This window comes from Schistocerca cancellata, chromosome 5, assembly GCF_023864275.1.
Source record: "Schistocerca cancellata isolate TAMUIC-IGC-003103 chromosome 5, iqSchCanc2.1, whole genome shotgun sequence".
Classification (NCBI taxonomy): domain Eukaryota; kingdom Metazoa; phylum Arthropoda; class Insecta; order Orthoptera; family Acrididae; genus Schistocerca; species Schistocerca cancellata.
The window spans coordinates 614754801-614782652 of NC_064630.1; the positions used below are offsets into that span (position 1 = coordinate 614754801).

Genomic DNA, 27852 nt, shown 5'->3' on the forward strand with positions numbered 1-27852 from the left:
ACATAAACACAAATTACCAAATTATTATCACACATGTCCCCTGGGAAGATAGTCTCTCAAAAATACAAACGAATTTAATCCAGTAGGCCTACAAAAAAACTGAGCAACGCAGAAATTTATGAACTCATGAGTTTCTTGAAATAATTCTCTCACATTTTTGCTAGCAAGTGGTCATATTGTTCGGCTCATCGATTTATATGTGAACATACACTATGTCACCAAAAGTATCAGGAAACCTCACTGAAAATGACTTAGGAGTTATTGGTGCCCTCCATCGGTAATGCTGGAAATCAGTAAGGTGTTGGCCCAACCTTAGACTTCATGGCAGCATCCAATCTCGCAGGCGTACGTTCAATCTGGTGCTGTAACGTTTCTTGGGAAATGGTGCCGCTTCTTCACGGAGTACTGCACTGAGGAAAAGTATCGATGTCGGTCGGTGGGGACTGGCACAAAGTAGGTCGACGTTCCAAAACATCCCAAAGGTGTTCTACAGGATTGGCAGTATATTACAGGAATGTAATTGTCGTGTAGCCACTCCGCCACAGGCCGTGCTTTATGAACAGGTGCTCGATCATGTTGAAAGATGCAGTCGCCATCCCCGAATTGCTCTTCAACAGTGGAAAGCAAAAAGGTGCTTGAAGCATCAATGTAGGCCTGTGCTGTGATAGTGCCACACAAAAAACAAGAGGTGCAAGCCCCCGCTATGAAAAACACGATCACACCATAACACCACTGCCTCCGAATTTTGGCACCAGACACGCTGGCAGATGAAATTCACCGGGCATTCGCCATACCCACACCCTACCATTGTATCGCCACATTGTGTACCGTGATTCGTCACTCCACACATCGTTTTCCCACTGTTCAATCGTCCAATTTTTACGCTCCTTACATCAAGCGAGGCGTAGTTTGGCATTTACCGGCGTGATGTGTGGCTTATCAACAGCCGCTCGACCATGAAATCCAAGCTCTCTCACCTCCCGCCTGACTATCATAGTACTTCCAGTGTATCGTGATGCAGTTTGGAATTCCTGGATGATGGTCTGGATAGATGTCCGCCTATTACACATTACGACCCTCTTCAACTGTCGGCGGTCTCTGTCAGTCAACAGACGAGGTCGGCCTGTACGCTCTTGTGTTGTACGCAGAAATCCATTCACGATTCCAGTTCACTATCACATACGAAATAGTATACCTAGTGATGTTTATGGGTGTGGAAATCTCGTCTACAGATGTATGACACTAGTGACACCCAATCACCTGACCACGTTCGAAGACCGTGAGTTCCGCGGAGCGCCCCATTCTCCTCTCTCACCATGTCTAACGACTACTGACGTCGCTGATATGGAGTACCTGACAGTAGATGGCAGCACAATGCACCTAATATGAAAAACGTATGTTTATGGGCATGTACGGATACTTTTGACCACATGGTGTATGTGGGTATGAAACAGGAAATTAAAGAATAATGCTTATTGAACTTAAGAAGTAGCTTTACTATAAGTAAAAAGCTAAACAATAACCAAAATAAAGGTAGTCGGTTTCAAAGTTCACGTCGTTAAAGTCCACATTTGTACTGACAAGGGAACCTCCCCATCGCACCCACCTCTGATTTAGTTATAAGTTGGCACAGTGGATATGCGTTGAAAAACTGAGCACAGATCAATCAAAAAAACAGGAAGAAGTTGTGTGGAAGTACGGAAAAATAAGCAAAATATACAAACTGAGTAGTCCATGCGCAAGATAGGCAACATAAAGGACAATATTAGCATAGGTGCGTCGTGGTCTCGTGGTTAGCGTGAGCAGCTGCAGAACGAGAGGTCTTTGGTTCAAGAGTTCCCTCGAGTGATTAGTTTATTTTCGTAAAGTTTTGATCTGTCCGTTCGTTCATTGACGTCTCTGTTCACTGTAATAAGTTTAGTGTCTGTGTTTTGCGACCGCACCGGAAAACCGTGCGATTAGTCGACGAATGGACGTGCCTCTCCAATGGGAACCGCAAACATTTGATCGCAAGGTCACAGGTCAACCGATTCCTCCACAGGAAAACACGTCTGATATATTCTATACGACACTTGTGACGGCATGTGCGTCACATGACAGGAATATGTTGCCGACGCACCTAACTTGTACACTTGGCGAATGGGTAAAAAGATTCTTCTACCTTTCCCGATTTACGTTTTCTTGTGGATGTGATAATCACTCCGAAAAAAATGATGAAAACATAAGAGTTTGTGACATAAACTGAAAGCAAAACATTAAAGTTTCCACTCGAGGGAAGACTTGAACCAAGTACCTCTCGTTCCGCATCTGCTCACGCTAACCACACGACCACGGCGCTCCTGAGGTCACCTTCTCCTAGATGTTGCTTATCTTGCGCATGGACTACTCAGTTTGTATATTTTGCTTATTTTTTCATAGTTCCACACAATTTCTTCGTGTTTTCTCGATTCATCTGCGTTCAGTTTTTCAAGGTCTATCCGCTGTGCCAACTTAGAATTAAATCTGAGGGGGGTGCGATGGGGAGGTTCCCTTGTGAGTAGCTTACAGTATAGTGTTTCTCTAGCCCATGCATAGTAACTTAGTAGGATCCGGGCATGGGCATGTTTTGCGTAGGGAGGGCGAGATGTTGCTGCTAATGCCGGCCCCATGTGTTGACTTCTAAGGTTCTCCCTTGCGTGAGTAGGGCCTCTGCAACGGTGGACTGAAAGATATTACACACCCAAGTCAGGTGAAATTGGGTTGATATGCAGATACCGCAAGTCATTCCTTCAAGCTATTTCCTGCCTTTTGGAGGGAAAGGTGTTCATAAGGTGGATCATGTGCTTGTGCGTTTTAGTTTTGAAAAATGTACCAATAGACAATAGTGCTTAATATTGTATTGTAAGTGCTGTGCCGATATTGCACAGTGCTTAAATGACCCTCGATAAGGATCAGAAGCGTCCGGCGTGTGTCCCGGAAAATGACCTCGTAGATGAAACTGTGACATTCCATGTATTCGCCTCGCAGTGTTACCTGGCGGCCATCTTCCTGCTACCACGATCATTTGGTGCGTGACAAATCCTTCGCTTCATGGTGAGTAGAACCAGACGCCAATGGTCTAGGTAGTCCCCAGTCTAGCTTCTTTGCAGACCATGGTCTTTGGTTGAAACGTTTGCATAGTGTGGCTCCCAATGGGCGGCATGCTGTGCTGCTTATTATTCTCAGGCACCAACGACCCACCATTTGTGGTTCCTTGTGATCAGCTGATGCTCACATTTGCAACCTTATCCATGAGGAGGACATCCAATAAAACTGTCAATCAGTGCCAAGCAGAATACCTGCTTTCATAAAGCCTTGAGGTGACCCATTGCATTACTGACTTTCTCAATTTTTATGCTCTTCTCTTGACTATACGAGTATTATCCGGTTTTTTTCAAACTTTAATCATCTGTTTGTCTACACTGTACATTACATCTACCCAATTCCGTCCCATTCGGAAAATTCCTAGGTTTTGCGTTGTTTCCATGGTTTTATTTTTTTGGCTTAGAGTGAATCAACTATTTTTTTCTTGTTGCTTTTATAACTAATAGATTTTTAAACATTGCCCCCAAAACTCCTGGATGAAGCAGTTTTCGTAATGTAAACTTCGGAAATTGGGAAAGTATTAAAAATTTTGTGGATTTAATTACTAGCCAGTTTTCAAACGCCCTAAAACTACTAGACGAGGGCACAATACGGGTGAGTCTACAACTTAACAAGGGAAGAACGCTACCACGTGCAACGCTCAAGGTTCCGGCATCTGTGAAGTTCGTGACCCATTTGTTCGCCGCAGGCAGAGATAATTTCACATATTACAGAACAGCTTGCAGTTGGCCTCGACAGCATGCGACATACTCTCATCTTTTATTTGTTTCCAAGAGGCGTGCAGCAACGAAACAGAAGCCTCTGCAATCCTTACGTCAGTGTTTGCTATCCGGGAACTGGTTGCGCGATAGGTTAGCGTATAACCGCCACTGTCCGTTGATCTTGAGCTAGCGCAGTCCCTCTGTGGAGTTGAGCCCTTGCTGGAGGTCCTGGGTACATCACTCCCTGCACCCATAGAGCGAACAGCTGCACCCAGCGGCGGCGGCGACAGCGGCGGTGGTCCACTGCAACAGGCAAGTGGAGGCTGCACTCACTGCGCTGTGAAACGTAAATACTAAATGTCTTTTTCCAAAGCTGTTTCACAGAGGAAGACTGCAATGTAGTTCCTTCTCTAGATTGTCGCACAGATGACAAAATAGTAGGTATCGAAATAGAGAACAGAGGGATAGAGAAACAATTGAAATCGCTCAAAAAGAGGAAAGGCCGCTGGATCTGATGGGATACCAGTTCGATTTTACACAGAGTACGCAAAGGAACTTGCCCCCCTTCTTGTAGCGGTGTACCGTAGGTCTCTAGAAGAGCGTAGCATTCCAAAGGATTGGAAAAAGGCACAGGGTATCCCCGTTTTCAAGAAGGGACGTCGAAATGATGTGCAGAACTATAGACCTGTATCTCTAACGTCGATCAGTTGTAGAATTTTGGAACACGTATTATGTTCGAGCATAATGACTTTTCTGGAGACTAGAAATCTACTCTGTAGGAATCAGCATGGGTTTCGAAAAAGACGATTGTGTGAAACCCAGCTCGCACTATTCGTCTACGAGACTGAGAGGGCCATAGACACGGGTTCACAGGTAGATGCCGTGTTTCTTGACTTCCGCAAGGCGTTCGATACAGTTCCCACCGTCGTTTAACGAACATAGTTGGAGCATATCGACCATCAGACCAATTGTGTGATTGGATTGAAGAGTTCCTAGATAACAGAACGCAGCATGTCATTCTCAATGAAGAGAAGTCTTCCGAAGTAAGAGTGATTTCAGGTGTGCCGCAGGGAAGTGTAGTAGGACCGTTGCTATTCACAATATACATAAATGACCTTGTGGATGACATCGGAAGTTCCTGAGGCTTTTTGCGGATGATGTGTGGTATATCGAGAGGTTGTAAGAATGGAAAATTGTACTGAAACACAGGAGGATCTGCAGCGAATTGACGCATGGTGCAGGGAATGGCAATTGAATCTCAATGTATCGAAGTGTAATGGCTAAAAATTGTTCAAAGGGCTCTGAGCACTATGCGACTTAACTTCTGAGGTCATCAGTCGCCTAGAACCTAGAAATAATTAAACCTAACTAACCTAAGGACATCACAGACATCCATGCCCGAGGCAGGATTCGAACCTGCGACCGTAGCGGTTGCTCGGCTCCAGACTGTAGCGCCTGGAGCCGCACGGCTAATGCGGCCAGCCCAAGTGTAATGTGCTGCGAATACATAGAAAGAAAGATCATTTAGCTACAATATAGCAGGTCAGCAACCAGAAGCAGTTAATTCCACAAATTATCTGGGAGTAGGCATTAGGAGTGATTTAAAATGGAATGATCATATAAAGTTGATCGTCGGTAAAGCAGATGCCAGACTGACATTCATTGGAAGAATTCTAAGGAAATGCAATCCGAAAGCAAAGGAAGTAGGTTACAGTACGCTTGTTCTCCCACTGCTTGAATACTGCTCAGCAGTGTGGGATCCGTACCAGGTAGGGTTGATAGAAGAGATAGAGAAGATCCGACGGAGAGCAGTGCACTTCGTTACAGGATCATTTAGTAATCGCGAAAGCGTTACGGAGATGACAGATAAACTGCAGTGGAAGACTCTGCAGGAGAGACACTCAGTAGCTCGGTGCGGGCTTTTGTTGAAGTTTCTAGAACATACCTTCACCGAGGAGTAAAGCAGTATATTGCTCCCTCCTACGTACATCTCGCGAAGAGACGATGAGGATAAAATCAGAGAGATTAGAGCCCACACAGAGGCATACCGACAATCCTTCATTCCACGAACAATACGAGACTGGAATAGAAGGGAGAACCGATAGACGTACTCAAGGTACCCTCCGCCACACACCGTTGGGTGGCTTGCGGAGTATGGATGTAGATGTAGATGTAGATGTAGAATTGTTGTCACTAACACGACCATACCAACGGGATTTTGTGAGAGCCAGGAAAACCTCATCGGTGTACACCTTTTGAGGGGTTTATCGAACCAATACGCAGTATTTAGGTACTGTGACGAATAAATAAATTGTAAAATTACTTCTTTCCTAATAAAGTCGCTTCCATTCTATACTGGGCGCCTGGTACAGCAAGCGGTTCTGAATTTCTTGAAACAAGACAGTCTCGGTTGCAATATCTTTATTACTTACAGGTAGTGAAGCGTTTCGCCCCTTTTGGACGTCATCAGATTAACATAAAATATCCGTACAAAATTTTATCTTACAGCCATATGTGGGCATTAACGGACAAAATGTTGGTTTTCCACGTTAAGCATTACGTCAATCTGATGATGACCCAAAAGAGCGAAACGCGTCATATCCTGTAAATAAAAACGATTTTGGAACCGAGAGTGTCTTGTTTCAAGTTATTCCTTTCTGGTTTGTTGGCAACAGTTGTCACAACCATATCGAAATATGGCAGAAAACCCAAACAGATTAAGGTGGTATGTAACGTACACATGCGACAAGATGCAATCCATACCTTCATTGATCCATGAAAGTGGTGATATTATTGATGGCAGTGTCACTAAATCAGAGTTATTAAACACGCTTTTCCGAAAAAGAAGACAAAGTGAATATTCCAGAATTCGAATCAAGTGCAACTGTCAATACAAGTAACTTCGAAATAGATATCCTTAGCGTAGCGAAGCAGCTTAAAGCACTTAATAAAGGCAAGGCCTCTGGTTCCTTTCAGAGTATGCTGATACAGTATCTCTATACTTAGAAGTCATAGACAACCACTCGCTAGTAGAGAGATGCGTACCCAAAGACTGGGAACTTGTACAAGCTGCACTAGTACACGAGAAAGGAAATCCGATGAATTACAGACCTGTTTCGCTAACATCGATCTGCAGAGACGATTTATCGACCAGTAGCCACCACGGGCTCAGGAAAAATCGTTCTTGTGAAACACAACTAGTTCTTTATTCTCACGAAGTAATGAGTGCTATCAGCATAGGTGTCAAGCTGATTACATACTTTAAGGTTTTTAAAAGGCTTTTTCTAGCGTCCCTCACAAGCGACTTCTAATCAAAATGTGTACCTATGGAGTTTCATCTCAGGTGTGATCCTGGGTTCGTGATTTCCTGTCTGAAACCTCAAAGTTCGTAGGAAATTGCGGAAATTCATCGATGTAATATCTAGCTCCAAGGAAATGCCCTGCCGTCCTTCATCTACATCAACGATTTAGGAGACTATTTGAGCAGCCCTCTTAGATTGTTTGCACATGACCCTGGCATTTACCATCTGCTAAATTTATGGTAGGATCAAAATCAATTGGACAATGATTCAGAGAAAATGTATGTTGAGGGAAGTTGCACGACCCTTAACACTGAAAACTGTCAGATCATCCGTGTGAGTACCAAAGGGAGTCCGTTAAATTCCGATTAATGATAAATTACACAAAGTTTTGAACGTGGCTGCGTGGTTTATACCTTCTTTTATAAATGACACAAATCACTTCAACTAAATACTTAAAGATTACAATTACGAATAACTTGAACTGGAACGATCACATAGCTAATGTTTCGGAAAAAAATACCGCGATTTATTAGCAAAAGACTTCGAAAATGCTACAGGTCTCCTAAAGAAACTGCTTTTACTACGCTGTGCGGTGTGAGATGCACATCAGTTAGGATTGTCGGGGAACATCGAAAAAGTTTAAAGAAGGACAGCTTGTTCTTCAAAATAGGGGAGAGTGCGTCACGGGTATGATACACGCAATGGGTGATAAACATGAAGACAAAGGCGTTACCGATGCGGCAGGGTCTTTTTTTACTAAAATGTAGATTTCACGGTCGGAAATATCATGTCTATTATAATTATCCGGGCTGTTATGCCGTGGTCGGTTGATGAATTCTCTCTCGATTCCCAACGTTTCGTCTCCGACTGCGGGAGACATCTTCAAGGGGGTCCGTAGCTCAATGGGAGGTCCAACACACCCACTGGCTCGCTACTGGTTTTCATGGTGTTATAAAACTTCGAAGAGCATTTTACTCCAGTTACTCTCCTCGTGTGTCTTCTCACTGCTCGGCCACAGACCCTCTGCCTCAGACTTTAATTTGTGGGAGTATCTTCGTTGTGATGATGATAACAGTGACAGTGATCTAACGTGCCTCAGAAATGTTCAGGCGTGACTACTTTTTCATCCCTACGTTTTCAGTACATATAATCCTAATTCCGTTTAATTCCATCTTAAATCTTAAACTTTGCTATTATCCCCTCAGAGTGTGAAAATACCTTGTTGACGACCAACTATATAGCGAGAAATTGTCATCATAATAAAATAGGAGAAATCAGAGCTCTCACGGTGAGGCATAAGTGTTCGATTTCTCGCATGCTGTTTGAGAGTAGAACGGTAGAGAAATAGCTTGAAGGTGGTTCGATAAACCCTCTGCCAGGCTATTAAATTTGATTTTCAGAGTAATCATGTAGATGTACATGTAGATGATCATCACTCGAAGATGTGCAGTTAACGTGAAATCATCACAGAACCTTTTTGTACCAGCTGGCACATTTCTTGGACTACCGCGATTATCTACACATCTGGTCTACCTCATACCATAAGTCATGTGTAGGTCACTGGAAGAGCATGAGAAATGGGACTATAACGATGACTGAAGAGCTCTTATGTGCTTTTTTATGGTGCTATAAAACTTCTAAGAGTATTTTGCTGCTGTTGCTCACGTGTGTCTTCTCTCTGCTCTGCCACAGACTCACCGCCACAGACTTTAATTTGTAGGAATATCTTATTGGTGATGATGATAACAGAGGCAGTGTCCTAACGTGGCACAGAAATGTTCGTGCGGGACTATTTTTTCTTCACTACGTTTTCAGAACAAGTTATCCTAATTTCGTTTAATTCCATCATAAATCTTATACTTCGCAATTTTTGGAATATATCTCGTTGTCCTCGACAGGAACGCACTTGTTCTCTGTATACATAGACTCTCTTCCTAATCGGGTGACGGACTGTCTTCAAAAATCGAAGTTACATCAGTCACAATGTTCTCAGAGAAGGCTCGTCCTGGCAGATAGGATATAGAAGAGGTTAATACGATATTAGTAAACTTCAGGAGCATCTAAGAAAAGATCGAGAAATTCGTGTAGCTAAAAGAAGGTTTTAAGTCACGGAAAGTATTAGGAGCAGAAAGTTGGATGAAACCGGTAGTAAATATCAAAGAAATCCTGAGTTCAGATTGGAATATTTATCGTAAGGGTAGATTAAACGCCGGTGTTGGTGACGTATTTATTGCAGTAAACAATTCGCTAATATCTAGCGAGGTTATCACACATTCTGAATCTGAATTAATCTGGATAAAGTTAAGCATCGAAGGCCGGTTTAAAATGGTCATCAGATGCTTTTATGTCCCACCTATTTCGGGAACTGTGGTGGTACAGCGCTGCAGAGAGAGCTTGCAGAATATCGTTAGTAATTTTCTTGATCATAAGGTTTTAATAGGGGGTTACATCAACTTGCCGACTATAGATTTGCAGTGTCATGCTATCAAAACTGGTCCTAGAAGTAGGGATTCGTGAGAGATTGTTCTGGATGTCTTGCTCGTAAATTACTTTCAGCGGATTATTAGAGACCTCCTGGCAACAAACAGACCTGAACTTATGGAATCAGTTAACGTAGAGGAAGCTATCAGTGATCACAAGGTTGTGATAGTGCATATGACAACGGTTCTGACAAAGAATGTTAAGAAAGGTAGGAAGATATTTTTGCTTAGCAAGAGGGACAGGATACAAATTTCAGATATTCAATGCTAAGGACGAATAATTTTTTCTATAAATCGTACACGGGACCAATTATTGACTAAAAAAGGGTCTGTATAATCAATGTACTGTGTACGTTCAGCCCAACGACGTAAACGAACATTAAATGAAAGAGCCGACTCGTTGCAATTACATATCGGATCTGCATCTGACTTCGTAATGTAGGCCAACGCACTTTTACGACTACGGCATTTTTGTACATCGAAAACACCATTTATAGACCCAATCGTCCGAAGCCAGCGAACATAACAGTTCTACTGCTTCAGAGGAGCCTTGGCGATCGTCGGAGACTTCACAACTTGAACATGACGACGGCTGGGATCTGCCGTTGTCGCGCTTGCCAGCGCAGCTACTCGGAGCTTCAGGGTCATCCGCTTCGCGGCCTGCAGGTTCAGACGTGCCGGACAGGCTTGGACACGTTCCAGACGCTCCCGCCACTGGCGCTAGAGGACCGTATAAAAGGCGCAGCGAATGTTTTCTAATCACAGTCGACTCTTTCTCTGTTGGAGGGAAGCGACATTTTATCGACACCGTTCTAGCCATTTGGAACGTTCTCGAATATTGCGTTGCTGAAGAATTATTTGCAAACGGTAACAGCACTCATATTCATGCTTATCTCAAACTTTCTGATCGCAAACTTCTTGCCGAAGTTAGATCTGGTCTTGAATTTATGTTTGGGTCTATAAATGGTGTTTTCGATGTACAAAAATGCCGTAGTCGTAAAAGTGCGTTGGCCTACATTACGAAGTCAGATGCAGATCCGATATGTAATTGCAACGAGTCGGCTCTTTCATTTAATGTTCGTTTACGTCGTTGGGCTGAACGTACACAGTACATTGATTATACAGACCCTTTTTTAGTCAATAATTGGTCCCGTGTACGATTTATAGAAAAAATATTTCGAATCTTTTCAGGCAAAGAAGTGTGTTGTACGTGCCCTTACGGAGTGTCATTTAATTTATAATGGCTGGGCGGGTCACGTGGTACGGTGGTACAATGAGGCCTTTCGGTCCAAAGCGGTAAGGAAACGACAATTGTATTTGTATGGGGATACAAATATTGGCAAGTCCACACTAATTGAAAAAGTGTTATCACGCAAACAGAATGTATATATGCCTTTCTGTTCCGAATTCGGATTTGGTGGCTACGATGCACGCGTACATAAAGTAATTGTATTTGAAGAATTTGACTGGTTACGTTGGCGTCCATATGCTTCTACATTAAAGCGTATTGTTGAAGGACGTCCCGTTACTGTCAATGTTAAGAATAAACCAGGAATGGTTATTACACATCGGGGCCTTGTCATATTTGTTTCCAATGAATTTAATATAGGAGACGAAGCACTGATTTCACGTCTGCAAGTTGTTCCTGCCGTTTGCCATATTGTTCATTGTATGAATATTAAACAGGAGGTGGCGTCGGACACGTCGGATGTGGATCAGGAGGCGGAGGCCATATATGTATCGTCGAGTGAGGACGATGATGAAGGCTCGCCGTGCACGCCCGAGGCGTTGGATACGCCGTCGTCGCCCAGCACTGACTAGGCCTTATTTTGGTCGTATGTGTAGGTGGCGTACCGAATTTACTCAAGCAGATGGATGTAGGTTCGAGTACGGCAAGATGGGGTCCCAAGAGAAATGTGACGATCTTGCAAAGAACTTTAGTAGACTTGAACATTACGATATATCTGATGAATTTAAGTTTTTCTCTAATAAATATGCTGCAGTAATTATTAATAAGATTGTAACGTATGTATATAGAATTAATGTAAGGATTGAGAGATTAACATTAGATGATAGGGCTAATAAGAAAATTTTTGAAGATCAAGATTTTTATATTGGCGTTCAAATTGCTGGAGATGAACCTTCTAAAGATGATGTTGTTCAAAGCGAGGTTAAATATGTAACCTTTAATGTAAGAAATCGTGTATATATGACATTTTGTAAAAGGAAGGGTACGGTCACGTTTTGAATAAAGTTTATTGTTTACAGCTCATGTCTGCGTTGGAATTTTTTTACGCCAACTGGGACCATATAAGGAATTATCCCGACGAGCTACGTCTTGCATTCCTGGTTCCTACTACCCAACAGCGTATTGATGAGCTCGCCATCACCTTTTATGGCAACAAAATAAACTACGCAGCTGCTGTTATAGTCTTAGAAGAACTTTGGTATTACAAACCAAATCTTGAACAGTTGATTGCACAATTTAGGGACGCATACCGAAAAAAATCAGAAGTATCATTCAATATGCCTCAGACAATTTTGTTCCGAACAATGCATTAAGGAATGGGAAAGATCCACTGTTGTTTACTAGCCGTGTTAGAAAACTGCTGTGTAAACAAAGATAGCTTCATCACAAATTCCAGACAAGTCAAAACCTAGGTTACAGCAAAAGCTGAAGGAAGCGAAAATGAGCATAAGGAGAGCCATCAGAGAGGCATTCGACGACGTGAAAGTAAAATTTTGTCAACTGATGCGAGTAAAAACACTAAGACCTTTTTGTCTTACGTAAACTTAGTAAAAGGTTCAAAATCATCTGTTCATTCACTCAGTCGTCATATTGCTACCGGAATGGAAGAAATCAGACAGTGAGCCGAGATACTGAATTTGATTTTCCGAAGTTGTTCCACCGTGGAAGATCGTAATACGGTCCCTCCTTTGAATCATCATACGAAAGTCGAAATGGCAGATACTGAGATAATCAATAGCGGAATATAAAAGCAACTACAATCGCTTAGTAGTGGAAAGGCATCAGAACCAGATGAGATACCTATAATAATCTACAGGGATTGTGCGAAAGAACTTGCTCCCGTTCTAGCAGCCGTTTGTCGTAGATCGCTGGAGCAGCAAAGGTACCTACCGGTGGCGATTGGAAGAAAAGTAAGCCATTCCTGTTCTGAAAATGGGTCGTAGATCAATATCGCCAGTCTGTTGTAGAATTTTGGACCATGTTTTAATACTCAAGAATTATGACGTCTTTGATAACGAATATCTGTACAAAAATAAACATAGATTCTGCAAACTGAGATGATGTGAAACTCAGCTCGCTCTGTTCCTCAATGAGATCCATTCAGGTTGACTCCCCACATAGGGGTATTTAATGTAAAAAGTTGGTCTAAATTAGTGTTTGGTATTTTCTGTCTGACCCTAGAGGCCATATTTGTAGAGTAATAAAAAAGTATTTACATACTTTATAAAATGAAACCAAATTATGGTATTCTTGTTAGATTCCTTACTTCTTAGATGGAATACTATGTGTTATTCAGATGATGCCACGCAGTCTTGTTCATACGACTAGTCTATTTCTATTGGAGACTCTTCTTCACCATCATTTTCCGCCTAAGGAATCTGCCTAATCCATTCTTCGCTTGAGAGCCGTAAATGTAATGTTTTTTTATAACGGAGGGTTATTGATTTTCTTTGGTTTAGGCCTCATACCTGTTAATAGTGGATCGGATGTCAGTAGTAGCCTGTTCATTACGTCCAGATTGCATCCTTCTCATGAGATTTTCTTGCCAAAGTGCTTATTACGGGCCTCGGCTGCTTCTTATGATTGGTTGATTGGTTGGTTGATTTGGGGAAAGGGAAAAAACAGCGAAGTCATCGGCCGCATCGGGCTAGGGAAGAATGAGGAAGGAAGTTGGCCATACCTTGTCAAAGAAACATTCCCATCATTTGCCTGATTCGATTAGGGAAAATCACGGAAAATCGGTATCAGGGTGGCCGGACGCGGATCTGAAGCGTCGTCCTCCCGACTGCGAGTCCCTGCCGGCCGGAGTGGCCAAGCGGTTCTAGGCGCTACAGTCTGGAACCACACGACCGCTGCGGTCGCAGGTTCGAATCCTGCCTCGGGCATGGATGTGTGTGATGTCCTTAGGTTAATTAGGTTTAAGTAGTTCTAAGTTCTAGGGGACTGATTATCTCAGAAGTTAAGTCCCATAGTGCTCAGAGCCATTTGAACCATTTGAACTGCGAGTCCCGTGTGATAACCATACTTCTTCTGATAAACTGCCTGTGCGTAAGAGGACACGTTCAATGACAACTGGGCCATGTACCAAAATCTTCTGTACAGTGGGAGACATATAACAGGATACAATCTTGCTGTTTCAACAGTATAAGCAAAATATTTGTCTATGTCTATATTACGTCAACTGGAAATAGCTTCTAGAATAACCCTCAATCGATAGATGAGCTGCACATGTACACTTGTTATTTCTGATGATGTTTCAGGGTCTGCAAAAAACATCTGCTGGTATTTCCAACATTGCTATTTTCTTAGCGTTGCTTGGGAACATCTACAGTTAATCCCAACTGATATATAAACGTTCCAGCCGCACGGGATTAGCCGAGCGGTCTGGGCGCTGCAGTCATGGACTGTGCAGCTGGTCGCGGTGGAGTCCTCTCTCGGGCATGGGTGTGTGTGTTTGTCCTTAGGATGATTTAGGTTAAGTAGTGTGTAAACTTATGGACTGATGACCTTAGCAGTTAAGTCCCATAAGATTTCACACACATTTTTTATTTTTTTCTAAACGTTCCTTGTGTGACGTTTTCCTCTTTTGAACGAATTTATTTTCCTCTTTTGAAAGGATGTGTCACTTCTTGATGTTTATCATATAGGACAAATGCTACAAAAATTCGAAAAGCCTACCTCGGGTATGGAGCATAGGCAGACCGACTGAAGATCTTATGTATTCACTACATTTGTTTTCGACAAGTCATTGAAATCTTTGAGGTAGCCTTGCAAAAGTACCATCTCATTGTCGAAGCTGTCTTTGTTCCTACATTGCTGATCATATAGTCTACGACATCACCAAAGTGTGTTTTAGGGATACATCCTCCCCTGTTCTTGCAATTTTTGTTTCTTGTAATGTTACAGTTTGTCTGTTGATACAACCAATCTCTTCAAAAGTTGAAACGTCCCCTTAGAACAAATTATACAAGACTGTGCTTAAACTGACACACAATGTTTTTAGCGCAACGCAATCTGACTATTAAAGATCCCTGCAAAAGAATGGCCCTGAGTAACATTAAACTATACCTTTCAGAAATCACTTACCTCACAAAAATCTTCGTTGCTCGAACTACTGCAATACAGCGAGTGCCACTACTGCCAGCTAAATAAAAGATACAAACTACGGAAGGCACTAACTACTGATAGTCTTAGCAAATGAAAGATTCTAATAGAGAACAAACAATGTATTTACCTCAAGATTCATAATATATACAGCAGTTCATGACATTTTTCAAAACTCCGCCATCTCTCTCCCCACATCCACCACTGCTGGCGGCTCACCTCCAACTGCGCAACGCTACGCGCTGTTCACATCCAGCTATAGCAGTTCATGACAACAATGGTAGACAACAATGCAACAATGCAAACTAGCCACAGACTGCACACAGCACAGCCAGTGATTTTCATACAGAGAGCGCTACGTGGCGGCGGCGTTACCAATCTAAGAACCTAAACAGCCTACTTACATAAAGAAAACATAAACAGCCTACTTACAAAGTAACATCAGCTGATTCATGAATAAATCTAATTCATTTTAGTCTGCAATAGCGAGTAGACGGTGGTCTAGATTTTTCGAAACAACTAGGTCTTTAGTCGTGCGCCTAGTAAGTTGGAGAAGCACTAAATATCAGTGTTCTCACCAGAATCTTGGTTGATTTCCAAATTTTATTTGAACTGAATTTATTGTGAACCACCAGAAACTCATTTATACGTAAGTTGCAATTCATTGCCGGCTGGAGTGGCCGAGCGGTTCTAGGCGCTTCAGTTCGGAACCGCGCTGCTGCTACGGTCGCAGGTTCGAATCCTGCCTCGGGCATGGATGTGTGTGGTGTCCTTAGGTTAGTTAGGTTTAATTCTACGTTCTAGGGAACTGATGACCTCAGATGTTAAGTCCCATAGTGCTCAGAGCCATTTGAACCATTTTTTGCAATTAATTCGCGTCATCAGTTGGAAGACTATTTAAAACCTCTTACAGATATGATATTCATCGCCCACATGTGTGTTTAAGCAAGGCTTGGGACAGCCACCTGATAAGATTCAGTCACCGGCATCTGAAGCCGACTGCACAACGATCCTGCTGCCACCAACATACATATAGCCTAAGGACCATGAAGATAAGATGTGAGAAACCAGGGCTCATACGGAGGCACAGACACTCATTTTTCCCACGCTCTGTCTGCGAATGGAACAGGAAAGGAAATGACCAGTTGTGCCGGCGGCGTGGCCGAGCGATTCTAAGCGCTACAGTCTGGACCCGCACGACCGCTACGGTCGCAGGTTAAAATCCTCCCTCGGGCATGGATGTGTGTAATGTCCTTAGGTTAGTTAGGTTTAAGTAGTTCTAAGTTCTAGGTGACTGATGACCTCAGCAGTTAAGTCCCATAGTGCTCAGAGCCATTTTAACAATTTTTTGACCAGTTGTGTTAAAAGTTACCCTCCGCCACGCACCGTACGGTGGCTTGCGAGTGTCTATGTAGATGTAGATGCAATTCTGTGGCTCCAAAACTGTTCCTCAGTAGCTGTAATTTGCATCTTTCATAGCGTTCGCGTAACTCTACGAACGACTTTGACGGACTACCAGTAAAAGTTTTGCTGTTTTTGGAGTTTTAATGGAACTTTGCAGTCTGTTACGGCTATTCTTAAGATGGTACAGGGAAATTTGTGTGAAGTAAGATATCGTTTGTTTATTTGCGACGATAAGGTAGTTTATGTTAAAATCGTTTCTTCTCTTCATCAGGGAAGGTAGGATTTGATAACACATAATTTTACATAAAGTCAAATCTTTTTACAAACAATTTTTCAGAACATCTCTTTGTATAGACTTAGAGGCATTTTCATGTCATAATTTTGAATTTCGAAGGATCCAGGACAAAAACGAAATGCTTTCGTATTTCATTTGGGCGCCACCTTTTGTTTTTTTATAGCCGACAACTCAATGTGCAAAATTAAACTTACGTATTCAGCGGCTACTTTTCTCTTCAATTTCCAGCAAAGGAATGATTTTTCTTTCACACTGTATTACCAAATATACAGGAAAACACCCATAACTTAACGAAGAGACTGATTACTAATAAAAGCAATAAATACACAGATCAAAATAAGTTTTGCATCACCCCGGTTCCGAGAAGTCATAAAGATAGACGTTGACTGTCGATATTGTATCACAGACACAGTCCCTTTGACCGTTAAGAGATGTCACTAAACCCGCCCAAAGATGTAAACAACCATGCATGAGCAGTGCCTATTAGACGCAGGCGGTCCGACAGCCGATCATTCCATCAGGAAGGAGGTACACGGCTCGTATTGTCAGTAGTTCAACTATGCCTAGACGGTCAATACCGCGGTTCGATCGCGTCCGCTTTGTTATTTTGTAGCAGGAAGGACTCTCAACAAGGAAGTGTCCAGCCGTCTCGGAAGTGAACCAAGGCGTTCGGACATGGAGGAGACACAGAGAGACAGGAACTGTCGATGACATGCCTCGCTCAGGCCGCCCAAGGGCTACTACTGCAGTGATGACCACTACCTACGGATTGTGGTTCGGAGGAATCCTGACAGCAACGCTGCCATGTTGAATAGTGTTTTTCGTGCAGCCACAGGACGTCGTGCTACGACTCAAAATGTGCGCAACAGGCTGCATGATGCACAACTTCACTCCCGACGTTCATGGCGAGGTCAATCTTTGCAACGACGACACCATGCAGCGCGGTACAGATGGTCCCAACAGCATGCCGAATGGACCGCTCAGGATTGGCTCTTCACCAATGAGTGTCGCACATGCCTTCAACCAGACAATCGTCGGATACGTGTTTGGAGGTAACCCGATAAGGCTGAACGCCTTAGACACACTGTCCAGTGAGTGCTGCAAGGTGGATGTTTCCTGCTGTTTTGGGGTGTCATTATGTGGGCCTGACATACGCCGCTGGTGATCACGGAAGGCGCCGAAACGGCTATACAATACGTGCATGCCATCCTTCGATCGATAGCGCAACCATATCGGCAGCATATTGGTGAGGCATTCCTCTTCATGGACGGAAATTCGCGTCCCCATCGTGCACATCTTGTGAATGACTTCCTTCTGGATAACGACATCGCTCGACTGGTTCGATGCAGCTCTCCATGCTAATCTATCCTGTGCAAGCTTCTTCATCTCCCAGTACCTACTGCAGCCTACAACCTTCTGAATCTGCTTAGTGTATCCATCTCTTCGTCTCCCTCTACGTTTTTACCCTCCACGCTGCGCTCCAGTACTAAAGTAGTGATCCCTTGACGCCTCAAAACATGTCCTACCAACCGATCCCTTCTTCTAGTCAAGTTGTGCCACTAACTTCTCTTCTCCCCAATTCTATTCAATACCTCATCATTAGTTATGTGATCTACCCATCTAAACTTCAGCATTCTTCTGTACCACAACATTTCGAAAGCTTCTATTCTCTTCTTGTCTAAACTATTTATCGTCCATGTTTCACTTCCATACATGGCAACACTCCAAACAAATACTTTCAGAAACGACTTCCTGGCACTTAAATCTATACTCGATGTTAACAAATTTCTCTTCTTCAGAAACGCTTTCCTTGCCATTGCCAGTTACATTTTATATCCTCTCTACTTCGACCATCATCAGTTATTTTGCTCCCCAAATAGCAAAACTCCTTTACTACTTTAATTGTCTCATTTTCTAATCTAATTCCCTCAGCATCACCCGACTTAATTCGACTACATTCCATTACCATTGTTTTGCTTTTGTTGATGTTCATCTTATATCCTCCTTTCAAGACACTGCCCATTCCGTTCAACTGCTCTTCCCAGTTCTTTGCTGTCTCTGACAGAATTACAATGTCATCGACGAAACTCAAAGTTTTTATTTCTTCTCCATGGATTTTAATACCAACTCCGAATTTTTCATTTGTTTCCTTTACTGCTTGCTCGGTATACAGATTGAATAACATGGGGATGGGCTACAACACTGTCTCACTCCATTCCCAACCATTGCATCCCTTTCATGTCCCTCGACTCTTATAACTGCCTTCTGGTTTCTGTACAAATTGCAAATAGCCTTTCGCTCCCTGTATTTTACCCCTGCCACCTTCAGAATTTGAAAGAGAGTATTCCAGTCAAGATTGTCAAAAGCTTTCTATAAGCCTACAATCTTCAAGTAATAGTGTGAAATGTTAACCAAGGAAGGTGCATCTCAATGACAACAGCAAGAAAATAATGGAAACATATAGAGACACAGGATTCAGAAATGGTGTATTGTGTACGATATTGCAGTGCCTGTGTTACTGTGAATTACGACGCAAAGTTTCTTTTGATTTGCATACATGTCCAAATGTGCTTTGCACGTTGTCGTCATTCCATTTTACAACTGATGGTTGTTCATATTCGCAAATGCGGATATATTTACTGTGTGATGTATCTTGTAAAATGCCTTCCCTTGATGCCTCACTGATTTCGCCCTATGGAACGCTTTTCTCACTACGCAGATACGTACTCCAGCGCCAGAAGTCGTCGTTCCTTAACAGAGGAAAGTCCACTGGACCTGACAGAATACCAATTCGATTCTACACAGAGTACGCGAAAGAACTTGCCTCCCTTCTAACAGCCGTGTACCGCAATTTTCTAGAGGAACGTAAGGTTCCAAATGATTGGAAAAGGGCACAGGTAGTTCCAGTTTTCAAGAAGGGTCGTCGAGCAAATGCACAAAACTATAGGCCGATATCTCTTACATCGATCTGTTGTAGAATTTTAGAACATGTTTTTTGCTCGCGTATTATGTCATTTCTGGAAACCCAGAATCTACTCTGTAGGAATCAACATGGATTCCGGAAACAGAGATCGTGTGAGACCAACTCGCTTTATTTGTTCATGAGACCCAGAAAATATTGGATACAAGCTCCCAGGTAGATGCCATTTTCCTTGACTTCCGGAAGGCGTTCGATACAGTTCCGCACTGTCGCCTGATAAACAAAGTAAGAGCCTACGGAATATCAGACCAGCTGTGTGGCTGGATTGAAGAGTTTTTAGCAGTCAGATCACAGCATGTTGTTCTTAATGGAGAGACGTCTACAGACGTTAAAGTAACCTCTGGCGTGACACAGGGGAGTGTTATGGGACCATTGCTTTTCACAATATATATATAAATGACCTAGTAGATAGTGTCGGTGGTTCTATGCGGCTTTTTGCGGTTGATAGTGTAGTATACAGAGACGGTGCAGCATTAGAAAATTGCAGCGAAATGCAGGAAGATCTGCAGCGGATAGGCACTTGGTGCAGGGAGTGGCAACTGACCCTTAACATAGACAAATGTAATGTATTGCAAATACATAGAAAGAAGGATCCTCTATTGTATGATTATATGATAGCGGAACAAACACTGTTAGCAGTTACTTCTGTAAAATATCTGGGAGTATGCGTACGGAACAATTTGAAGTGGAATGATCATATAAAATTAACTGTTGGTAAGTCGGGTGCCAGGTTGAGATTCATTGGGAGAGTCCTTAGAAAATGTAGTTCATCATCAAAGGAGAAGGCTTACAAAACACTCGTTCGACCTATATTTGAGTATTGCACATCAGTGTGGTATCAGTACCAGGCCAGGTTGACAGAGGAGATAGAGGAGATCCAAAGAAGGGCGGCGCGTTTCGTCACAGGGTTATCTGGTAAGCGTGATAGCGTTACGGAGATGTTTAGCAAACTTAAGTGGCACAATCTGCAAGAGAGGCGCTCTGCATCGCGGTGTAGCTTGCTGACCAGGTTTCGAGAGGGTGCGTTTCTGGATGAGGTGTCGATTACATTGCTTCCCTCTACTTATACCTCCTGAGGAGATGACGAATGTAAAATTAGAGAGATTCCAGCACTCACGGAGGGTTTCCGGCGGTAGTTCTTCCCGCGAACCATACGCGACTGGAACAGGAAAGGGAGGTAATGACAGTGGCACGTAAAGTGCCCTCCGCCACACACCGTTGGGTGGCTTTCAGAGTATAAATGTAGATGTAGATGAAAGTGTGATTATGTTAGTTTTAGTGACAGGAAATGACTTACATAGTATTAATAAAACTGGTTAAGACTTTCTTAAGGACATACATTGCAGGCCAGACGTACAAATGTTGAAATACATAAATTGTACCGTGCTTTACTGCATGCGATTATCGTGTCAACAAACCGATAGTTTTTAATGTATTTAAATAGTTTGAATTTTTATAAAAGATTTAATCGTTTATAGATAATGGGAGCGAGAATCTTAGTACCAAATAAGGACATATTTATGGTAATACTGATGAATATTTCACACTAAAACATATAACAATTGTAGTACATGACATTTCTAGTTCGGTGGCTCAAACAGGAAGAAAGAAGAGGACGACTATGGTACTTCTCATTATATAACCATAAGAGAATGAAAATTAAAAAAGATATTAATTTATTATAGGTAGATGAACATTGCATTCTGCGAGATTTTTATTGCTTTGCTGATCTCAGTAAAATTAAAAGGAATCGTTTTATTGGCAAAGGAGAATCAGTAAGAGGAATGAAAAATTTCTACCTCACAAGCGGAATTTGCGAGACGCCATATTGTATACGACACTTTCAGTTGACGACCGTATCTGCTGAGATTTTCTTTTTGTAACTTACAACCTCTGACTAAATGCTGTTTCTAGGCACCAGTACACAGGGGTTCTGTCGAAAACACGGAGTTACTGTTACAATTTGTTTTAATAAAATGAGGGGAAACATGTATTGGTGGTTAAAGAACTTTCGCGTTTAGTTCTTTTCGTGTTTTAACTTGTGTGTTATGAATAAATGCCTTTTAAAGCCAATAGCACAGTGAAGATTCAAAAAAAAGCATCGTTCATGGTAGGATTTGTTGTAATATAATTACATTTCGCCTAACATGACATCGTGAATATTTTTATGAAGCGGATGATGGCCGGCCGACTGGAACTGGTTGTGTAAAAGAAGTATTATACCAGCAATTCAAGGCACTAATGTGACATTTTTCAAATATATAAGAGCTGCGGGGCGTAAATTCCTTTTTCTAATGTGCTTACTAGTTATTAACGTCTTCTGCTTGCGTTGTATAACCGTCATTTCTGTTTTCAAGATTTACTCCACGATGAGCACCAACTACAACTTCCAGCCTGCCACTCCAAAGGAGATTGCATTCATCAAGAAGCGCCTAGGCCTCACTGAAGAGGACACTGAGTTCGCAGTGAAGAAGCTACGTGAGTGGCTCGAGATGCAACCCCACCTACCGAATAACATAGGTGAGGACCATTCCTATAGTGCGCTCGTACCGTGCTAACAATTAGTAAAGCTGTTCTGCTGCACAGTGTGACAGTTTCAAAATAGAAATTGTATGCTCAGCGAAAAAAATGTTAGTAACTTTCTAGCTACATGACGGCAACTGCGTGTAACATTGGCTCTAACCTTAATAATAATCTGAGCTCGGTGACGAAGAGGCTCCTGAACTGTGCCAGATACTGATCCAGATTCAGCCAATTCCAGCTGAAGCAACATGCAACATGCCGCAACAAATCTCGCTCATTTTCTGTGAGTGAGTCCTGGCCATATGCAGTAATATCATAAATCGCTCACAAGCAAGTAAAAAGAATGTGTAATCGAGATGTTCATTTCAGTACCAAAAGTGATACTCTTTGGCGATCGTAAAATCTGGTGGTGGTGGTTAGTATTTAACGTCCCGTCGACAACGAGGTCATTAGAGACGGAGCGCAAGCTCGGGTTAAGGAAGGATTGGGAAGGAAATCGGCCGTGCCCTTTCAAAGGAAGCATCCCGGCATTTGCCTGAAACGATTTAGGGAAATCACGGAAAACCTAAATCAGGATGGCCGGAGACGGGATTGAACCGTCGTCCTCCCGAATGCGAGTCGAGTGTGCTAACCACCGCGCCAGCCCGCTCGGTCCGTAAAATCTGATAACCTTCATATGTACTGAAATTTAACACCCCTTTCCCGAGTAAAACTGTGTGCTGGCTGGAACTCCAACCTGGGACGTTTGCCTCATTCTGTCTCGCAAAATTATCCATTCGTACTGTAATTCCCTCCCCTACTTCCGTCAATAACATTATCCATTGCTCACTTTGATACTCATAACCTTTGAATCTTTCAACTTATTCCAGACCCGTCTTTATTTCCTACATTTCTGAAATTTCTTCTTCTTTCATCTGCAGTAGATAACCGGTAAATTGTCGCCAGAGGGTACGTCTTTTCATAAGAATTTTATGTAGTTCAAAATAGGGTTTCTGCATCTGTGAGTTGCTGTTTTATAATACAGTGTCAAAATAAATGATGCATACTGCCTAAACATTAATACTGAACGTTGAGATCTAGAAATACAGGCTGTTATCAGTACATTGGTTTGTTTGTATTGTAATTCTAGATAAAACCGGCTCTGTTTTTACCGCAAGGCGGTCATCTGTAATGCAGTCTATGGTAACCGTGTCGAGTGTGAGGATTGCAGCACTTCAGAACAATAACGTATGATCAGAGGTTCCATTTAGTCACTATAATGGAGCATAGAATGGAGAAGCGAATGTTGCTAAGTGTCAAAGTGATGACTTTAGAATCTGGTACAAGTTCCTAGCGACAGAATCAGTTATGGATCTTCACCGAAGTGGCGACGGTGGAAATTCAGCAGGTATGCAGAACACATATTTGCATACAATAGCTATGCCACATGTCTGTGGTGGCAGTTACAAACACTACAGAAGAACAGGCGTCGACAAAAATGAGAGGAAATCGCTTCCATGAGCTGGGATTACTTGCCAGAGAACCTGTCAAGGCTCCTCCTGTAAATCGGGCTCGAAAGATGCCTCGTGTCGCATGGGAACGAAACGACTCTTTGTAGACTAGGCAGCAATGGGAAGCAACGCTCTTTCCTGATGAGACCCGTACCTGTGCACTGTAACCTTACTGATATTAATGTCTGGGGACGACGAGAAAACTTTTGCACCCTTACTGTATTAAAACAGTAATATCAGAAATTCACTCCGCCTTGATGCAAAACACCTTGTTATTCGTTTATTTCTTTATTCTCCCAATCTAGTTTCGGCCACAAATATCACCATCATCAGTGAGGTTTTTTAAATGTAAAACATGCAGAAAATAGCATGGTTACACAAACACAGTAGCAAATTATTACATTTTTTTACTATTCGTTTTTGAAATGTAGTTTACTATGGGTACTTTCATATTACCTTATTTATTGTATGTTACAGCAAGTTGTAAGCAATTAATGTCGCTGTCAGCGACATATTGTCTGTGCGTTTTTTTCTGTTACCGTTTCTTACTTAGCGAACATCATGTCATCTGCAACCATGTGAGCTGCTTTTAGTAAACAAATACTAAGAAATGAACTTCCTATGCCAGCAATATATACTTGGGTTTGTGGTAGTGTTGTGGAAACCAGTTATTTGTTGTGTACTGAGCTGTTACTTACAAGGGAACCTCCCCATCGCACCCCCCTCAGATTTAGTTATAAGCGGGCACGGTGGATAGGCCTTGAAAAACTGAACACAGATCGATCGAAAAAAACAGGAAGAAGTTGTGTGGAACTATGAAATAATAAGCAAAATATACAAACTGAGTAGTCCATGCGCAAGATATGCAACATAAAGGGTTAAATGAGCTCAAGAGCACCGTGGTCCCGTGGTTAGCGTGAGCAACTGCGGAAATTGAGGTCATTGGTTCAAGTCTTTCCTCGAGTGAAACATTTACTTTTTTTATTTTCGCAAAGTTATGATCTGTCCGTTCGATCATTGACGTCTCTGTTCACTGTAATAAGTTTAGTGTCTTTGTTTTGCGACCGCACCGCAAAACCGCGCGATTAGTAGACGAAAGGACGTGCCTCTCTAATGGGAACCGAAAACATTTGATCGCAAGGTCATAGGTCAACCGATTCCTCCACAGGAAACACGTCTGATATATTCCATACGACACTGGTGGCGGCATGTGCGTCACATGACAGAAATATGTTGTCGACCCACCTAACTTGTAGACTTGGCGAATGGGTAAAAACATTCTTCTACCTTGCCCGATTTAGGTTTTCTTATGGATGTGATAATCACTCCCAAGAAAGTGATGAAAACATAAGAGTTTCTCACATAAACTGAAAATAAAAAATTAAAGTTTTCACTCAAAGGAAAAATTGAACGCAGGACTTCTCGGTCCGCAGTTGCTCACGCTACCAACGTGACCACGGAGCTCCTGAGCTCACAGCGTCCTTGATGTTAATTATGTTGCGCATCAACCACTCAGTTTGTATATTTTGCTTACTTTTTCATAGTTCCACACGACTTCTTCTTGTTTTCTCGATTGATGTGTGTTCAGTTTTTCAAGGCCTATCCACCGTGCCAACTTAAAACTAAATCTGAGGGGGGTGCTATGGGGAAGTTCCCTTGTTAGCTATTCGTGTAGACACGGTCGTTGGATGGTATGTAGCTGCTTTTGTACACAGAAAACCAAAATTTCACACTTTGTTTCTGATGCAGAATATTACGCCATCTAGTTAGTGGCGTGTATCGTGAGAGATGTATCGCATGTGGCGAGAAAGGCTATGAAAACTGTAGCGCGAATTACGACGACTTCTGTTCATTGTTTATGTCTCTGTGTGTGATGGGGAAGTGGTTCTTTTGCGTATGTGTGCTTTCTGTTCTGTGTCCTTGGTTAGTTCTCTCAGAGCTGTAACAAGTGTGTTGTTGCAAAGTGTAGTGTTTTCGTTTATTACATTTTTCTCTTCGACTATAGGTTTTTGTTCAAATGGTTCAAATGGCTCTGAGCACTATGGGACTTAACATCTGAGGCCATCAGTCCCCTAGAACTTAGAACTACTTAAACCTAACTAACCTACGGACATCACACACATCCATGCCCGAGGCAGGATTCGAACCTGCGACCGTAGCGGTCCCGCGGTTCCAAACTGAAGCGCCTAGAACCGCACGGCCACTCCGGCCGGCTATAGGTTTTTGTATGTAGTAATTTTCCTCTTTTGTTAGTTGTCGGTATAGACTGTTGCTCTTTCTCAGAGTGTGTAGACCGTTTTCGATATTAGTGGGGTTATGGTTTTTGTTCATTCGATGTTCTGCGAAAGTTGAATGTGTGCTGTCACTCTTCAGAGCTCTTATGTGCTCTGTGTACCTCGTTCGGAAGTTTGTACATGTTTGTCCTATGTATTGGGCCTGACAGGAGTTGCAAGTGAGTTGATATATTCCAGCGTTACTGAATTTGTCTCAGGTATTTCTGAGTGGTATTAGTCTTTTCTGAACTGTATTGTTTGTTCTGAATCTTACTGGTATTCGTTGCTTTTTCAAGATGTTTCCTATTCTCTGTGATATTTTGTTATTGTATGTTAGTGTGTACCATACCTCTCTTTTTTTCTAATGTGGTGTCGTCTGCTGTGTTGTCTGTGTGTACTGCATGTTTCCGTTTTACCTTGTTGTTGAGCTTGTTTATGATGTATGTTTTGTAGTCGTTTTCAAAAGCAATTTGTTTGATGGTATTTAGTTCGTGTGTGTAGTTTTCTGGCTTAAGAGGTGTTTATCCTGCGGACATGTGTGTAAAACTGGCATATTTATGCACTGTCGGGTGGTCGGATGAGCTGTGGATAACAATGCTTGTGGATGTGGGTTTTCTGTAGATGGAGAATTCATGTTGGTGGTTGTTTCTTGTGATTGTAAGGTCCAAGAAATTTAGTTTCTTGTTGTTTTCTATTTCCATTGTGAAGTGGATTTGTGGGTATATTGCGTTGATGTTACTGTGTAGCTCTTCTATCCCGTTATGTGTTTCATCTACAAGACTGATTATGTCACCCACATATCGGTACCAGTAGATTACATTGTACCCTCCTTGTTTTACAATGTTATTGAATATTGTGTCCTCTACATGGTCCAAGAAAATGTTGGCTAAGGTTCCACTGATGGGGGACCCCCTCTTGTCGCAAGTAGAAGTTGTTGTTGAAAGTGAAGTAGTTTTGTTCTGTGATTAGCCTAAGAATGGATGAGATTTCAATTATTTGTTCATCTGGGAATTTCTTGCATTTTAGCTGTTGCTCTATTATGTTTATAGTTTCTTCTGTGGGTATGTTTGTGTACATGGATGTTATGTCAAAAGATACCAGTCTTGCTGTTGGGGGGATGCTGACACTCCTAATTTTCTCTATTATGTCTACTGTGTTTTTGAGGCATCTGTTGTTTGTGTATGTGTATCTTTTCTGTACGAATTCGCGCAACAGTTTTCATATCCTTTCTCGCCACATGCGCTGCAGCTCTCGCGACACACGCCAACAGCGAGATGGCGTAATATTCTGTATCACAAACAAAGTCTGAAAGTTCTGTTTTTCTGTGTATAAAAGGAGCTACATACCATCCAACGAAAGTAAGTATACGAATAGCTAAGTAACAGCTCAGTACGCACCAAATAACTGGTTTCCAAAACACTACCACAAATCCAAGTATATATTGCTGACATATGAAGTTCAACTTTTAGTATTTATTTACTAACAGACACTCACATGGTTGCAGATGACACGATGTTCGCTAAGTAAAAAACGGCAACAGAAAAAAAGCCCACAGAAAATATGTCGCAGACAGCGACAATAATTGCTTAAAACATGCTGTAACATACAATAAGTAAAGTAGTATGAAAGTATCCATAATAAACTATACTTCAAAAAATGAATAGTAAAAAAATATAGTGATGTGCTACTGTGTTTGTGTAGCCATGCTATTTTCTGCGTGTTTTAGATTAACCCCTTGCGGCAATACATGAGAAGATGACTGGTGTGATTTGTTGGGACTACATCCTGCAGGCATTGTTGCTCCATTTAGTAAACGTATTGGAGCGAGATTCACGCTGATGGACGATAGTGCACGCTGCCATCGGCAAAATCTGTGAACACGTTCCTAGTGGAACATAGTCAGTCAGTCGGATGGATGGCCTCCATGT

The 27852-nt window shown here is 42.3% G+C and overlaps 1 protein-coding gene across 2 annotated transcripts in view; it reads left to right on the plus strand.

The window, feature by feature from the left end:
• The first annotated feature begins 10348 nt into the window (after window positions 1-10348).
• The window catches only part of LOC126188092 (retinol-binding protein pinta-like), a 102056-nt gene continuing 84552 nt past the window's right edge, over window positions 10349-27852 (plus strand). The window contains exons 1-3 of one of the 2 annotated variants that reach the window (XM_049929551.1): window positions 10369-10473; window positions 14116-14299; window positions 21996-22158. In XM_049929551.1, coding sequence (XP_049785508.1) covers window positions 14255-14299; window positions 21996-22158 — 208 coding nt within the window. In that variant the 5' untranslated portion in view covers window positions 10369-10473; window positions 14116-14254. Of the gene's footprint in view, window positions 10474-14115; window positions 14300-21995; window positions 22159-27852 lie in introns of both variants that reach the window. The other variant, XM_049929552.1, reaches the window with a different exon arrangement.